The 16,529-nt window shown below is 43.8% G+C and overlaps 1 protein-coding gene across 1 annotated transcript; it reads left to right on the top strand.

Moving 5' to 3' along the window:
• The first annotated feature begins 8,641 nt into the window (after positions 1-8,641).
• Positions 8,642-10,177, top strand: LOC139656749 (D(1)-like dopamine receptor). The gene has a single exon (XM_071534365.1). The coding sequence runs from the start codon at positions 8,642-8,644 to the stop codon at positions 10,175-10,177; it is 1,536 nt and encodes a 511-aa protein (XP_071390466.1).
• The last annotated feature ends 6,352 nt before the right edge of the window (positions 10,178-16,529 follow it).

The following is a 16,529-nucleotide window of genomic DNA, read 5'->3' as shown; positions in this document are numbered from 1 at the left end:
TAAACTCGATTAAATCCTAGTTTTGCAGTTAATTCTGTTGCACCAAATTTTAAATCTAGTTTAAGACTAAGCAGGGTTGAATTTACACCTTTAGTTTTTACTTTAAATCTGGATTTCATTGAATCCTGTTGCTCCAAAACTTTAAACTCTAATTTAAACTTTGATCAGAGATTAATTTTAAACTGACAGTTTAACAGAGTTTAACAATTTCCCATTTGGCTCAAGCAAGAATCTAGTCGAGAGAGAACAACAAGAGTAAGTGCCATAAAGCTAAGTTCTGGTCCAACAGGACATAGGTGCTACGAGCCAGTGCATAGAGTGCATAGAGGCAGATAAAGATTATTATTTTTTGGATTACGCAGTCCATCAGGTGAGAAGGTGTTCACTAAAGAACTGGGTCTTTAGCCTTTTCTTAAAGACTGAGAGGGACTCTGCGGATCGAATGGAGTTTGGTAACTCGTTCCACCACTGAGGAACCACAGAAGAAGAGTCTGGCTAGAGACTTAGGGCCTTGTTGTGGTGGCAGCACCAGGCGCCGCTCCTTGGCAGAGCGTAGTGGGCGGGAGGGAGCGTAGACCTGAATGAGGGCGAGCATCAAGGACTTGAACTTGATGCGGGCAGCAACTGGGAGCCAGTGGAGGGAGATGAATAGCGGAGTGACATGTGCTCTTTTGGGCCGGTTGAAGACCAGACGCACCGCCGTGTTCTGGATCATCTGCAGAGGTTTGAGCGTACATGCCGGGAGCCCTGCCAGTAAGGAGTTGCAGTAGTCAAGGCTGATATTATAAGCGCCTGTACCAGGAGTTGTGCTGCATGCTCAGACAGGTAGGGTCTGATCTTCCTGATATTGTACAGAGCAAATCGGCATGACCGAGCAACAGAAGCCACATGCTCCTTGAAGGTAAGTTGGTCATCAATCATGATGCCCAAGTTTCTGGCAGACTTTGTGGGAATGAGCTGAGCTGATTCGAGCTGGATACTGATCTGTTGTTGTATAGAGGGACTGGCTGGGATGACAAGGAGCTCAGTCTTTGACAAGTTAAGCTGACGGTGGTGTTCCTTCATCCAAGCCGAGATATCGGCGAGGCATGCCGATATCCGTGCCGAAACTGTGGGGTCATCTGGCGTGAACGATAGGAGGAGCTGGGTATCGTCAGCATATGAATGGTATGAGTTAGCCATGTGAGCGGATGACTGTGCCAAGTGAGGTGGTGTATATTGAAAAGAGAAGGGGTCCAAGCACTGACCTCTGAAGCTCTGAAGGATCTCCCTCAGAGGTAGGACTCAAACCAGCGGAGAGCCTGAGAAGCTGAGCTCAGCGAGTGTGGAGAGGAGGATTTGGTGGTTAACCGTGTCAAAGGCGGCCGATAGGTCTAGCAACATTAGAACAGAGGACTGACCGGCAGCTCTAGCTGATCGCAGTGTTTCCACTACAGACAAGAGCGCAGTCTCGGTAGAGTGTCCGCGTTTGAAGCCAGACAGGTTAGGATCATACAGGTTGTTCTCAGAAAGGAATTCAGAGACTTGATTAAAGACTGCATGCTCAAGTGTCTTGGAACGGAAGATGAGGAGTGAAACCGGCCTGTAATTTTCAACCTGAGATGGGCTGAGTGTAGGTTTCTTTAGCAGCGGGGTAACCCGGGCTTGCTTAAAACTGTGACTGCAGAGATAGGTGTGGGCGAGATGGCCTGCAGGAGGTTGGAGGATATGGGGTCCAATGGACAGGTAGTGGGACGAGAGTCAAGCAGAAGTTTGGAGACTTGCTCCTCGGTGAGATGGGAAAAGGACAGGAGTGAGGTCCTGTTAGCTGGTGGCAGCAGACTGAGTTGGTCAGGCTCAGAGAACTGAAGAATGGAGATGACACGGCAAAAAGGCCACGGCTCCAAAGTGTGGTACGAGTGTGAAACCCTGTTCAATTTCTATGAGCAAAACAATAAATCAACATTTTCTGTGGTTGCTTGTCTGTGTTCTAATAATTTACGTGAAATGTATCTGGTGTAAATAATTAGTCGTTTTTATGGCTGTCAAACAGCAGCAGGATCATTAAAATGTTTTTTTTATTTAAGTGTCAAAATGCAGCGTGACTCTTCTCTTGAACGGAAGTTTGAACGGAAGTTTGCTAGCTTGTTAGCATTTTGCAACTTCCAGATAATTCAGTTATTTTTTTTTTTTTTACTTATTTTTTATTTGGTTATTTCTCACATCCCCTTTTACATAAAAAATATTTCAACATAGGTTGACAGTTTCCTTTACAAGGGGTTACAATTTTTGTAGAGTTTTATATATCCAAACAATTCAACATGAAAATATGTATAAAAATAAATCAAAACAAATTGAAATAATAATAATAACAATACTGAAAATAACCCAATAACGTACATAACACAAACATATCAAAACAAAACTAAACATGGGTTATATACAAGTTCACCTTACATAGACATACATATTCAGTCCAATATACATAGGAAAATATCCATATTATTTATCAAAAAATAAACAAGACTAGGTCAAAACCTAGTATATGGCTGGACCGTGTATGAGTGTGCCACGTGCCACGGCCGGCCAATGGTGTAACTAACTCTGCTGTAGACTGCTAATACAGAATAATAGTCCATACATCCATACTGATCGTTCCAGCGTGTCCCGTCTCTTTCTCCACCGCTGTCGTCTCCACCGCGCCCACGGCCCGCATCGATCCTCCCGATCCAAGCGCCGGGCGCTCTGTTACCCGTCGGTGCCGAAAACGCTGTTCGCCGGATCACCGGGAACAAAGCGGCGCCCAGCTAGTGGCACTGGCCGGAACCGTGGCCCCGGGAAACTTCGGGAAGGTCGGAAATAAGCCCTCGGCGTGATGAAACCTCCATGCTTGTTTGTGTCTCTCTCTCCCCCGACAGAACAGAGGGGCTTCAGGTGGACTGAGCACGCGCATATGCATCGACATAAACGGTGATATGATATAATTGGATAGATTCTACTTTAGCTTCAGCTTACATGCATGATATTGGTCAGCCTGCTTACTGTGTGGGAGAAACGGGCTCCTGATCTCAGCGGAGAAACTAGACGGCGGAGAAAACGAAACTTAAATTTCTGGCTCAGTGACGCTATGATGTGCCACGTGCCACGGCCGACCAATGGTGTAACTTCATCACTCAGTCAGTCAGTCAGTCAGTCACTCAGTCAGTCAGTCAGTCAGTCAGTCAGTGACAGACATTCGCGATTGTAGGGCTGGCCCCGCTGTTGCGGTCCAGCCAAAAATAAAATGTACTGTTTATTTTGTCTCACTTTAAAGAAGACACAGTACCAGACCCAGTTCCTTACTAAGTAGACTATATGTTCATTCAGTTCCCATCCCAATGTTCCCCCATTGCCTCCATTAGTGGTGTCCATCTTTCTATAAATATTTCCCTCTGTAGTCTTAGCATAGGCTATATGTAATTTTTTCCATTGTATAAATGCTCATAGGTGGGGGGGGGGTCCTTTTTAAGCCGATAATTCAGTTATAACGATCATGCAGTTGTTTGACAGACGTGAAAAGGTTACGGCTGATTAACAACACCATATCACCACATCAGGGCGTCATTGTAAAAGAGGGCACCCGCTCTCAATTGACCACCCTGAATAAATAAAGGTAAATAAAAAAATATATATATACATTTAACATAAATTGTTAGAACACAGAAAAAGCAACCACGGAACATGTAGATTGTTTTTTTGTCCATAGAAACTGAATAGGGTTTCGCACTTGTTCATTTATACATTATTTAATAGTTTATAATAGTTTAGAAAGATGACTATGACCATTAGTAAATTATTACCAGACACATTAGTTAACTGTTAGGGTTAGTCAATTCTTATTAAGCATTAATTAACCCTTAATTAATGTACCCTTATTGTAAAGTGTTACCAGTGGAGTTATCTCTCCTCATTGACAGAGTTCTTCTCTTGTTTTCACAAAAATAAGATTTGAAGGTTGAATATGAGACTAAATGACTTAATGACTTGTTAAGATGGATGTTTTTTTTTTGCAGTGCCCAGTCTTCTGCAGCTGAGACGGAGCAGAGGAGCCTTCTGCTCAAGAGCTCCTTAGCGGTCGCTGTTGAGAAAGGGAAGAGTGCTGCTCAGTCACCCTCCCTGTCCACATTCTCCCACTTTTAAACCCACTTTCTGCTCTCAAGTCTGCTTCTCTAACACTTAGGTCCTTTAAATGTAGATTTTGTCCTATGTGCGATGATTCTTTGTAACAGAAAAAGCCCAAGGCCGACGATGAACTTGCCTTGAATACAGATGAGCAGCAGCCAGCTGATTCATTTCTTCTCAAAGGAACCTCACTCTCGATCTATATTTACACAGTACTTAGTCTTTTCATGAAGCACAATGCTGAGGTGAGTCCAGGTAAAGGCCATTATCCTTTATTGATTTCTCTTGTTAAGTCTCTACCGATCACAAAGGAGGAGATAGAGATGGAGAGAAGCAGACGAGTTAGAAAAGGATTTTTAAACTTTGAGAAACTTTTCAACAGGCAACTTTCTCACAGTTCACTACGAAACCAAACCCCTTACTTTTAACCCTGAAATATCTTTAATTTCTCCATTACATGAACGTTAATTATCCGCTAAAGATACCAAGGTTAGTGTCGTGAGTTTTTAAGGGATTTCATATTCATGGGTTGATTCATAGAGACACCAGAAATTAAGGGATGTTTTATGCCTTTTGTGCAGGTTTACAGGTTATTAATGAGTTATTAAGGGAAAAGTTCCTGTCTCCATGAATTTTACATTAAATTAGAAAGTAAGGAGTCAAACATTAAAGGGTGTTTAAGGAGGTTTTGATGGGATCTCCTCCTTAATTAATTGTAAGGGTATTTTGCATGAATTAAGGGGTGAATTATGTAAATGTCAGGTTATTTTAAGAGGATACTGGTTTGCGGAGGTTGTAGTTCATCCCACTATTATAATTGGAGAGCGGTTTGTGTGTTTGTGTGACCCACCATGGAGGAGAGGAGAGGATAGGAGAAGAGGAGAGGAGAGGAGAGGAGGAGACAAGGAGAGGAGAGAGGAGAGGAGAGGAGAAGGTAGAGGAGATGAGGAGAGGAGAGGAGACAAGACTAGGAGAGGAAAGGGGAGAGGAGATTAGACAAGGAGAGGAGTAGAGAGGAGAGGAGACGAGGAGAGGAGAAGGGAGAGGAGAGGAGGAGAGAGGAGAGGAGAGGGGAGGAGGAGAGGAGACAAGGAGAGGAGAGGAGAGAGGAGACAAGTAGAGGAGAGGAGGAGAGGAGACAAGGAGAGGAGAAGAAGAGACAAGGAGAGGAGAGAGGAGAGGAGACAAGGAGAGGAGAGGAGGAGGTTATAAATTCTAGTTTAAATAATTTAGGGTGGTAATGTTATAGAGCAGCTGGAGGTAAACAGCCTCCTGCAGTCTGACCAACACTTCCACACTGCACTGCAGAGTTAAACTTCTGGTTCATTTTTGGAGAAATGGAGCCAAGGTTAGCACTTCATGTGAAAATGTGAAGCCGTTGTTTGGATTTTTAAAACTTTTGCACAAAACATTCTTCAAAACAGAATCTACTGACTCCAGTGGATACAGATTTTGCCTTTTTCAAAAGACTTTCTGCTCCCTGCACTTTGTAAACATAAATAAATGAAAATTGCCTGGACTCTGTTTGGACTGAACTGTACCTCCTGTGCTTTAGCCGGATGAGTGATAGTCTTTTGTGCTGAAAAGTTTTTATTGGATTTTTAATGTTTTTTTCTTCCTAGTATTTTGCAATGTTTTTATGTCTGCCTGCCTAAAGGACTACAGATGGAAAATAGCTAAATCTGGTGCCAAGCATCTCTTCTCTTTAATTGAGAGATTAAAGAGAAGATTGTTTTTTGGGTTTTTCTGTACATGGTCCCTGACAAAATAAACTAAAAATAAGTAACATAAAATAAATGGACAATTCCCCCATCGGATCCCCTCATACTGTTATAGTATATCATCAGTCTGTGATGCTCAGCACATTCCAGGTGTTATTTTGTGATGAAATGTTCTAATTTACTTTTTTATTTTACCCACTTTCCCTCAGCCTGCAGCAGTTTGACCAGTTCTCCACAGGAAGAAGAAATGTAAGCTACATCAACAGTAGTGTTTAGTGTAATAGTGTTTTGGGGGGATTTTTCCTTTAAATCAAATACATATTCTAGTTTCCTCTCTCACCGGTTATGGTTTTCATTCTGACTGTGTCTCTATAGTTACACATGAACGTGAATGAATGTTATGGCAGAGTTTCAACCATCTGAGACAGAAAATAGTAAAACTTTATCTCAGGTTCAGTTAAAAAACTAAACAAAGGGAAAAGATAAAAAGTCAGCGTGTTGCCTGATGAAGACCAAGACTGGATTAAAACAAGTAAAGTTTACTGAGAGCAAAATTAAATTTGTATTTATTCTCTTCATTCTACTTCATTCTGAGTAATTTCAAGTACAACAGCTCCCACCAGCAGAGGGCCTCATAATAACCTCAGTAATTATCTGAAATGTTCATTTGCTTCAAAAAAACATTAGATGTTCTATAACGACACATCATGCATTAATTAATTGGTTCTATGAGCAGTCAGAGGGCAATGGGCCAGACATTAATTCTGTCAGACACTGAATGTTCAGAAATGTGATTAGAAAAACAATCTATCAGATTATATGAAGATGCTTGTCACCGTGGCTTCGGACGAGTCATAGTCATTTCAGCATATAATATATTGGATGTTTTAAAATGTTTTAAAATGCAATCTAAATACTGAATATGTAAATTTTTATTGCGAAATTTTATCATGTGCAGAGCCAAATTTGACTGGCTCTGGAGAGTGCATTACTGTACTGTCTGTGGTGCTGAAACCCAAGTGCGAGTGTGTGTGTGTGTGTGTGTTCAGAAAAGGACACCCGTGTCAGTTCAACTGTACCTGCCTTCATATTTAGGCAGAAATAGGATTTTTTATGATATATGCATGAGAAAACCATTCTTTAAAAACCCATTTTTATAAAAAGGCTTATTTAATCTCTTAAGGCAGCAGCTTGTATTACAGTCTATGTACAATTCCAGTTCTTCTATGCTTGTTGCTTGTTTATAATTGTTTTCTCTTATTGTTTTGGTACCACTGGTTATTGGTGTTGTGTATTTGCATTGTTGTTTTAACTTCATTTCCTTGTTAAGAAAGGTGCTATACAAATAAAGATTATTATTATTATTACTATTCTCACTTTGAGTTCCGTCACCTCAGCACCATCCAGGAGATTAATATGTATGAAGTGTTACTGTGAAACCTGAATATTTAGATTCCTCTGTGTCTGATATTTGGCTGTTTGTCACTGAAACCACAGAGAGGCAGCAGAGGCCAAACTGGCACATAATCAGGATTTAAAGCAAGTGAAATCTCTCTCTCTCTCTCTCTCTCTCTCTCTCTCTCTCTCTCTCACACACACAGAGCTGCATTTACTGCATAAACTGTACATTCTGTGCTGCTCACTTGCTTATTATTGCACTCACATTATATGACCAGTTGATTTTGACAGTCCCATATTTTCTACTAATACAGGCCATAGTAGAGTAGCTGGGAGTATTCTCTTGTTCAGCATACTCCCTCTACACACACTCATACACCCTTACAGGAATACTATTACTGTAATTATTAACAAATGACATTTCGATTTCAGTGATGACATTACAGTTACCAATCAAACAATAGGTTATTATCATCCCATCTAAATGTCAGATGACTGAAGTTGAATTATCCAAAATACCAGCAACCACCATCTCATTCATTCATTTTTTTTTTTTTTCATAATTAATCGTTTAATTAGTCGTCTAATTATTCACATAGAAAGGCATAAGAGAGGCGATTTTGGGAGGTGTAACGGGAAAGTAATGCAATGAGTAACGGATTACTACTCCGTTACAATTAATACCGCTACATTTGAAATGATTCAAGAGTAATAAGTACCCCGTTTTTCTTGGACATGGGCCAGAATTTAATCCTATTAGATACTGATAATTTAGATAACAGTAACAAACAAATTATGTGAGGATGTCTGGTAAAATGACTTGGAATGAGCCTTTATCCAACAGAATCAAAATAAATAAATAAAAAAATAGTTTACAGTGAAATGGGGAACGAGTGTTAAGTAATGTATTACTTTTTGGGGAGGTAACGAGTTCAGCGATGACTTCCAGCCGCCTGGGTGCTGTGCGCATCACACAGAGAGAGTGGAGAGCGGAGAGCGGAGAGGTGACATCCAGCAGACCGCAGACTCCAGTATGACTCACAGTGGGACAGAGAAACCCTGAACTGCCGCCAGGATTTATTATTGCAGTTATTAATGTTTATTTTCATTATTGCTGCAGATAAAAGCCCAAGGAGCGCTTTTCTGAGTCTGTGCGCTTTGGCTGTCGGGATTAAGCGCATCATTTCAGAAAAGAAGGATACCGAGGCGGAGAAAGCGGGATATTTATTGAAGAAAACAACCTTTCCATCATTGTTAATATTTTAAATACAAAGATCAGAGGATGGTGTGCGTGACGGTCGCGGTTGGGAACCGGCGAAGCGGTTTTACGCACGGATTTTAACTGCGGTTTCCACTGCTGTTCCCTCTAACGCACCGCAAAAATGGAAAACTACACGAGCTGGAATAATTTCACCCAAGTTCTGTCGGAGCTGGACGGGACGAGCGGCGAGGAAGAGGAGGACGAGGAGGAGGAGGAAGACCGCGGGACCGGCGGGAGCGGGCTGCGCGTCCTCGTCGGCTGCGTGCTGTTCCTGCTCATCGTGTCCACGCTGCTCGGGAACACGCTGGTGTGCGCCGCCGTGGTCAAGTTCCGCCACCTGCGCTCCAAAGTCACCAACTTCTTCGTCATCTCCCTGGCCGTGTCCGACCTGTTCGTGGCGGTGCTCGTGATGCCGTGGGAGGCCATCTCCGAGGTGACGGGCACGTGGCTCTTCGGCCGGTTCTGCGGCATCTGGATCGCCTTTGACATCATGTGCTCCACGGCGTCCATCCTCAACCTGTGCATCATCAGCGTGGACCGGTACTGGGCCATAGCCAGCCCGTTCAAGTACGAGCGGAAGATGACGCACCGCGTGGCGTTCATCATGATCGGGGTGGCGTGGACTCTCTCCATCCTCATCTCCTTCATCCCGGTGCAGCTCAACTGGCACCGGGCCGAGGAGGAGGAGGAAGCAGGGGAGGGCGAAGGGCGGCACGGGGAGGCGGTGATGGCCGCCAGCGCCAGGAACTTCACCGGAAACATCAACATAATCAACAACAACACCGGAAGCTGCGTCGCCAACCTCAACAAAACCTACGCCATCTCCTCCTCGCTCATCAGCTTCTACATCCCGGTGGTCATCATGATCGCCACCTACACCAGGATCTACCGGATCGCCCAGACCCAGATCCGCCGCATCGCGTCGCTGGAGAGGGCGGTGGAGCAGGCGCAGAACCAGAACCAGAACCACGGCCAGAACCGGAACCGGCAGCGGCAGCAGCAGCAGCAGCACCGGCCCGCCGACGAGAACTCCCTGAAAACGTCGTTCAGGAAGGAAACCAAAGTCCTGAAGACGCTGTCCATCATCATGGGGGTGTTCGTGTTCTGCTGGCTGCCGTTCTTCGTGCTCAACTGCACGGTTCCGTTCTGCGACCCGCCGTGCGTCAGCGACACCACCTTCACCGTGTTCGTCTGGTTCGGCTGGGCCAACTCGTCGCTCAACCCGGTCATTTACGCCTTCAACGCGGACTTCCGGAGGGCCTTCGCCACCATCTTGGGCTGCAACCGAATCTGCTCGAGCAACGCGGTGGAGGCCGTGAACTTCAGCAACGAGCTCGTGTCTTACCATCACGACACCACGCTCCACAAGGACGGGCAGGTGCTGGTGGCCGCGCAGCAGCAGCAGCAGCAGCAGCAGCATCCCCCCCGCACGGTGAGCGTCGGGTCCGACCGCCTGGAGGACGGCAGCGCGCCGTTCGACGAGGTGTCGAGCATCTCCGACGGCTCCAGGAACCACAAGAGCCTGCTGCTGCTTCCCGCCACCGTCCGGCTCGAGGACGACGGGGAAATCTCCTTGGAAACGATAACGCCGTTTACCTCGGCGGCGGAGCTGGAGTGTGACGCACTAATACCAGGACAAGTCCACCAGGACGGATAGAAGCTGCTTCAAGCCAAGGGGGGTTCAAGCCACCGAACTTGATTGGATAGAACGGTCCTTCCACTGTTTGTCGCTTTGTAATTTGGCTGGTAGCCTACCGCATAAAATGGCAATTGTGGAATTTTAAGCGTTAGTTGCTATGGTGACAACACAAGTCTGGACATTAAGGCTGTAAAGAACTGAGCAGATGAGTCTGTTAGCAAACTGTCAAAACTCAACTGGAAGCTAACGTTAGCGACGAGGCTAACGTCGCTTTATCACAGACTGGACTTCTCTCTCTAGCTCTTCTAGTCAACATTAGCATGTTAGCATTAGCATGTTAGCAATCCATGGCAGCAAGGAGACAGAGAAGCTGCTTTGGTTCTTGCTGTAAAACCTCTCAGCTCAGTGACTTGCTGTAAGTCGCTTTATACAGAATCTACTCCGACGGTTCACAGCAAAATGGCCGCCGCTCCAACCGTCCAGGAATGTTGATTTGAATTGAGTTGAATTGAAATAACCGTTCTATCCATTCAAGTTCTGTGGGTCAAGCCAACCAGAGACAGCCAAGACAATACTGGAAGTTAGGTGATGTGGCCTTCAAATTTAAAGCGTAAAATTCAATTCAATTGTAATTCAATAATTGTCCTCTCAAGTGTCTAATTTATGGGCTTTTGGATTCTTTCCGGATCCTTGCCATCCCTTCCCATCCATTTTCAGCTGTGGTGAAAATGAATGGGATGTTTGGAAGTGACACTTAATGAAGTTAGGGCTATAACATCATCAATCATAACAGCTATTATATTTTAATGCGTTACTGAAATTTAAGAAAACAAATTTGCTAACAACCATGGTGTGGAGGATTTTTTTTTTTTTTTTCATTGAAGCTTCAAAACCCATCACAATCCACCTCAACAAAAATTGAGGCAGCGCCGAAAATGATGTCACACACTTGAGAGAACAGTATTCAGTTCAAATTTTTGAATTTTGTATCCTGCTTTGGGGCACCAGAGCGTCTCTGAGAGAAATCTGAGCTCACCTGAAACCAACCACCATGCTCTTTTTCATTTCAAATGTATCTTGTACTCAGTGATTCATATTGCAACAAGAGAAAATAAAATCAAACTGGAAAGGGAACACAGTGGTTCAATCTGTCTCCCTAATAAGTGAATAAGGTCACGGTTTTGGATTCGGATAAGGTGCGCGAGTCTGATGTGTGTGTGTGTGTGTGTGTGTGTGTGTGTGTGTGTGTGTGTGTGTGTGTGTGTGTGTGTGTGTGTGTGTGTGCAAGCTATGTGTACTGCACTGACATGTAGAAGTGTTATCCTCAGTCTGTGTGTAAATGGTGTTGCAGTGGCAGGTTTAATTCCTACACATATGACTGTAGCCTGATTGCGAACACTAGTTGGATTGCGATCTCACTCCTAACGATCCACACTGCAGTTCTCTTGTTAGAGGACTGAGAGTCTCGGTGCCGTTATTTGGTGCCACCAGAGTTCAAAGGTCATCGTTCTCACCTGGACAAACCGGCACAAACGCTGCAGAGCTCAGAGAAACCTCAGCTGGGTGTGAACGCAGCCTTAAATTATTGGTTAGAGTCTTTATGGGTTGCAGGATCTTGCTGGTGGGCCGGGTTCACAACAAGAGAATACATGTTTCACTGAGGTTGAAAAACTTAAAGGAGCTCTGATTTAGACTACGGTCCATTTCAGTCACTAAGCTCCGGAGACGCAGCCTCACCTCCCACTCTCATTGGTTTTAGATTCAACTTGGGAAAATCAAACTCATTAATAAGGAATTAGTGTGAAAGCATAGTTTTAATATTTAACCACAGTACAATAAATGATGATAAGCCTGTTAATACGTGGTTCATTATGGGCCAGTGGGGTCCCACATTGGAAAAATAGGCCAACACTAATCTACTAAAGGAGTGAAAACCCATTTGTGAGAAGATTAAAGCTGCCTGCATCTTTAATAAAGCAAAACATGTGTTTCATTGTACTTTAGATGATAACTGCAGCCAAAGCTCAAAGGCCTGGATAGGCCACATTTTATTTAATATAAAAAAAACAGGAAAACACAAATCTCCCATTAGACTTTGGTATTCAAAAACATGAAAGAACCTTGAAAAATGTTCAAATCAAACGTTCTGGAAACACAGATTTGGAATTATGACTTGGATTTACTGAACTGTACTGTACTGAAGAGCAGTGATTCTCAACCTTTTTCATATCAAGCATTCCTAATTTAGTCCACATTAGAGCCATGGATCCCTATTTGATGAGATTTTGTCTCTTGGACTCAAATCTTAGGATATTTTTAATAAGAATATTTATTTATTGATTTTGTCCAGAATAACAGAGATAACAGAGAAACTATGATCAAAACAGTCATTCTTCTACATTCTCTAATGCTGAAGTTTAACAATTCATCAGTTTGCTGGGGACCCTCTGGAGCCCCTTCAAGGACCCCTGGTGATCCCTGGACCCCACGTTGAGAACCACTGCTGAAGAGGATGCAAATGCAGGAAGTTAAAATTATCTATAAAATGAATTTCTATCCAAAATGCCACTTGCAGTATGGCGATGTAACAAGCCTCATCATGACTCATTTAAGATAGAGACGTGCTTGGTAAAGAAATAAAAGAAATAAGAGCTAAGGAAAGAGGTAGGGGGGATTGTGTGTGTGTGTGTGTGTGCTTCTGCTTCTATCTACTGGACTTGACTGTGTGTGTTTTTTTTTCCACATCTACCTGCCCGCTCCTTTCATCTTCAGCCGGTACTGAAGTTGAAACAGCAGGCAGCACCCAGGGGCCACGACACAGGCCCCGCCCACCCTGAACCACACAGGTGTCCTCTGCAGGTTCAGGGGTACCGGCTCAGAGTGCACGTTCAGAGTGTGTGTGTGTGTGTGTGTGTGTGAGAGTGTGAGAGAGAGAGAAAGTGAGAGTGATATACTAAAGAGTAATTCTGCACCCAGTTTGAGCTTCTTCTGGGGTTGGGCCGGGTCGGTGAGAAGAGGAACAGGGTGGAGTGTCTCAAATATACCTTTATACTGGGGGTGGGAACATGTTTTTTTTTTTAAGATTCTTTTTTTGGGTGTTTCTACTTTTATTGGTTGCTTTTATTTATAGTCACAGGCTGGAGAGACAGGAAAGATGGTAGAGAGAGGGGAATGGCATATGCCAGACCAGGACAAAGGTCCTGGGCTGGATTTGAATGCAGGACATTGAGTTTATGCGGTATGCTCCTTAGACCACTGATCCACCGGGACGCCAAAGGTGGGAACATATTTTACCACATAATGTATCTCTGGACAATTGTTCTCGAATGCCGGCTGCTCATTTTAACCACCGGAGGGCAAAGTGAGTCAGGTTTACTGAGATAAATATGGCACAGACACATTTGTGCTGAAATGTTGCTAATAGGGCCGGTTCTTGGTGTATTTCATAAATAAAAAGGTGCTAAATACCAGTTTGTAAGTCAAAAAGTGTTTTAGTGTGTGTAAAGCTGCACGAGGCAACTTTGTACGTTGGCGGCCCCAAGTGGCAGCCAGAGGTAACTGTCTGAATTTTGAGGACTTCATTACCCAAAGATCCTGTCGGGCAATGCTGGTAAACTAAGAGGTTCAGCCATCGTTGGGGAGAAATCCAAAACTGTCTCCTAAACAGCAGTCAACCAGCGTTAGACTTAACTTTGGATCTTTTTCCTGTCTTGTCTCTTTGGTTTCCTTTGGTATAAAGCAGCACAGACCGCTTTACTGACCTCACCACACAGGATTTCTGGGTATTGAAGTCCTTAAGGGATAACACTGGTGTTCTTCAAGTCAGTAGCAGCGGTCCAGCTTCCTCTCTGGTTCTGCACACAGTCAGCATAGTTTCAGATATCAGGCTCGTTTTTCTCCTTCAGGAGAAGCCATTTGCTGCCATTCATTCTTGCCCAGTAGGAAAACAAACTTCCACACAGCGAGAGAATCCATCACAGGAAACATGAAGCCAAACTTTCTGTTTTCTCCTTATTTCATTGAGCTGAGTCGAGTGTTTTCATCTCTTCTCTCATCTCTCAATCAGCTGACAGGAAGAAATGGAAGTCTCCTCCAGGAAATAATCCTCAGAAACACTTTACTGTCACACCCATGCATCCATGGTGTCCCGTCTTTGTCAGCCGGTACACCAGTTCATCTCAAGCTAGGTTTGACACCGTAAAGTTTGTGCTTTAAAAATAACAAAAACAACTGTGAATAAGGGAGACAGCCACTGGTATTGGAATGCCATGAGTGTACAGTATGATATCTGCTGTTATTTCAGAGGCTCAGTGGTATTTAAACAACATTCATATGACATTATCCTGCTCTCGCCTCGTTACTGCACTCTAATCCCAAGACACCAGGCATTAGACTACACACACACACACACACACACGCACACACACAGACATGCAGGCATGCACACATCGGCACATTGACAAGAACGCATGCATGCACGCATTCACACACACAAAGATATAGACAGGATAGGGTAAAAGTGTGTGTGTGTGTGTGTGTGTGTGTGTGTGTGTGTGTGTGTGTGTGTGTGTGTGTGTGTGTGTCAGCCACAGAAGGTAATTAGTTCTAGTTTTTTACAGCTTGGTATTTCAGTTTCTGGGTGTTTTTTTTTTGTTTTTTTTGACTGAAACGTCATGAATTTCATCTCATGAAGATGATTCAAACTCAAGGTGATAGTTGTCTGGCTGTCCTTAGGCTTATTCATAAACCATCCCACACACACACACACACACACACACACACTCTCCAACAACTGACAGCGTTAGTGCCTTGCTGTTCTCATGAAGCTACACAGGAAGAAAATGCAGGATATTCTATATTTTATGTGTCTATTCTTACAAATTTGCAAGATTTACTCAAAAATGATGCAAACTGGGGCAATGTTTATCCTGTACTTATATATACACACTTACCTACTAAATATTAACTTGAATGATAGAGAACAAAATCACTAAGAGACTGTCCAAAGTTTGTAGTACAGTAAATACACACCAGTACTTGCTGGGTACAACTACTCTATGTCTTTATACCAGTTAACATTATACAATAATTGATTCTTACAGTTTTGACAGTCTGTTGACAGTGGACACACCTAAATAGCACATTGGGGCTTTAGTAATAACTAGAAATTGCGTTAACAGAGGGACAAATGAACAAAGAGACCGATCCATTACTTCAGGTATATAGCTGTTTTAGTGAATGCTGTTGAAAGCATAAAGGTGCTACTCTAAGTATTATTGATTTGTTGTAGCCGGGGATGGTGGTCATATTGTTTTGTGACCGCCCTAAGCTACTCTGGTTGCGTTCCTTGAAGGCAAGCGGCCAAAACCACGGAAGCTTCCTTATTCACTTCCTTATTGAAGCCAATAAGGAAGTGACTGAAAGCTGCAATTTCTCTATCGTCCACTAGACGCCGGCTCCAAAAAAACTCCAAATCCGTAGCTTATTTCACTTCTTCTAATGTGTGACCATATGGCGATTTTCAAAATAATTGCGTCATTAATGGGATATAACTGTTATAAAACAGGGTTGTTTTCCGAGTGATTGGCAGGTCGCCTCTCCAGTGATTGACAGGTCGGCGATTACGGACCAATAGCAGGCGGTGCTGCAGCCAACCCCCGGCTTCGCTGTGGCTGCTCCGGCTCCAAAAAATTTCAACATGGTGGCGCTCGTCCCTTCAGAAACCTTCAGAAACCTTACTACGTCCATCTTTTTTTACAGTCTATGCTTGGAGGCAACAGGTTTCAGTGCTTCGAGTAAAGGTTGGGGAAGTCCTGTGGGAGGGGAGACGGTGGGGATATGTTTGTCTTATGTCCTGTGAAGTGTTGTTTCTCCTTTGTGAAAAGAGTTAAATGAACAATAAAAATGTTATCACCAAAAAACAAACATTAGGCATTTAGCTGATGTTTTTATCCAGAGCAACGTACAATAAGACAGCAAGGCAAAGGAAACAGAAAGAATCCAAGGCTGGCAGGAATAAAATCTAAGGATTTACAACACGAAACACAGGTAACAGAGCAGGTCTTGGAATCCAACGGGAAAACAGAGCTGGTAACAAAGCTGGAAATACAACAGACGAACCGACAACCACTCCAGGGAAACACAAACAATATATACACACACTGGGACTAACGAGAATAGAGAACAGCTGGCTGGATGGGAAAGAGTCCGGAAGCTGATTGGCTGAAAGCAGACAGGTGAAGGGGGAACAAAGTAGCAGGGCTAATGGGCTGATGGAAGACAGGTGTGTGTGTGCAGGAGGAGGGAAAGTCCGAGGACATCTGGTGGGTGTCTGGAGGATGACAGGACTGGGGAGTAGAAGGAAAACACC

The sequence above is a fragment of the Centroberyx affinis genome, unplaced genomic scaffold (genome assembly GCF_046629955.1).
Source record: "Centroberyx affinis isolate AG114_WGS23_722 - 3 ecotype Tasmania unplaced genomic scaffold, CSIRO-AGI_Caff_v1 ptg002522l_1, whole genome shotgun sequence".
In the NCBI taxonomy this organism is placed as follows: Eukaryota; Metazoa; Chordata; class Actinopteri; order Beryciformes; family Berycidae; genus Centroberyx; species Centroberyx affinis.
The sequence above is the reverse complement of the archived record's forward strand: the minus strand, read 5'-3'. Positions and strand labels throughout refer to the sequence as shown.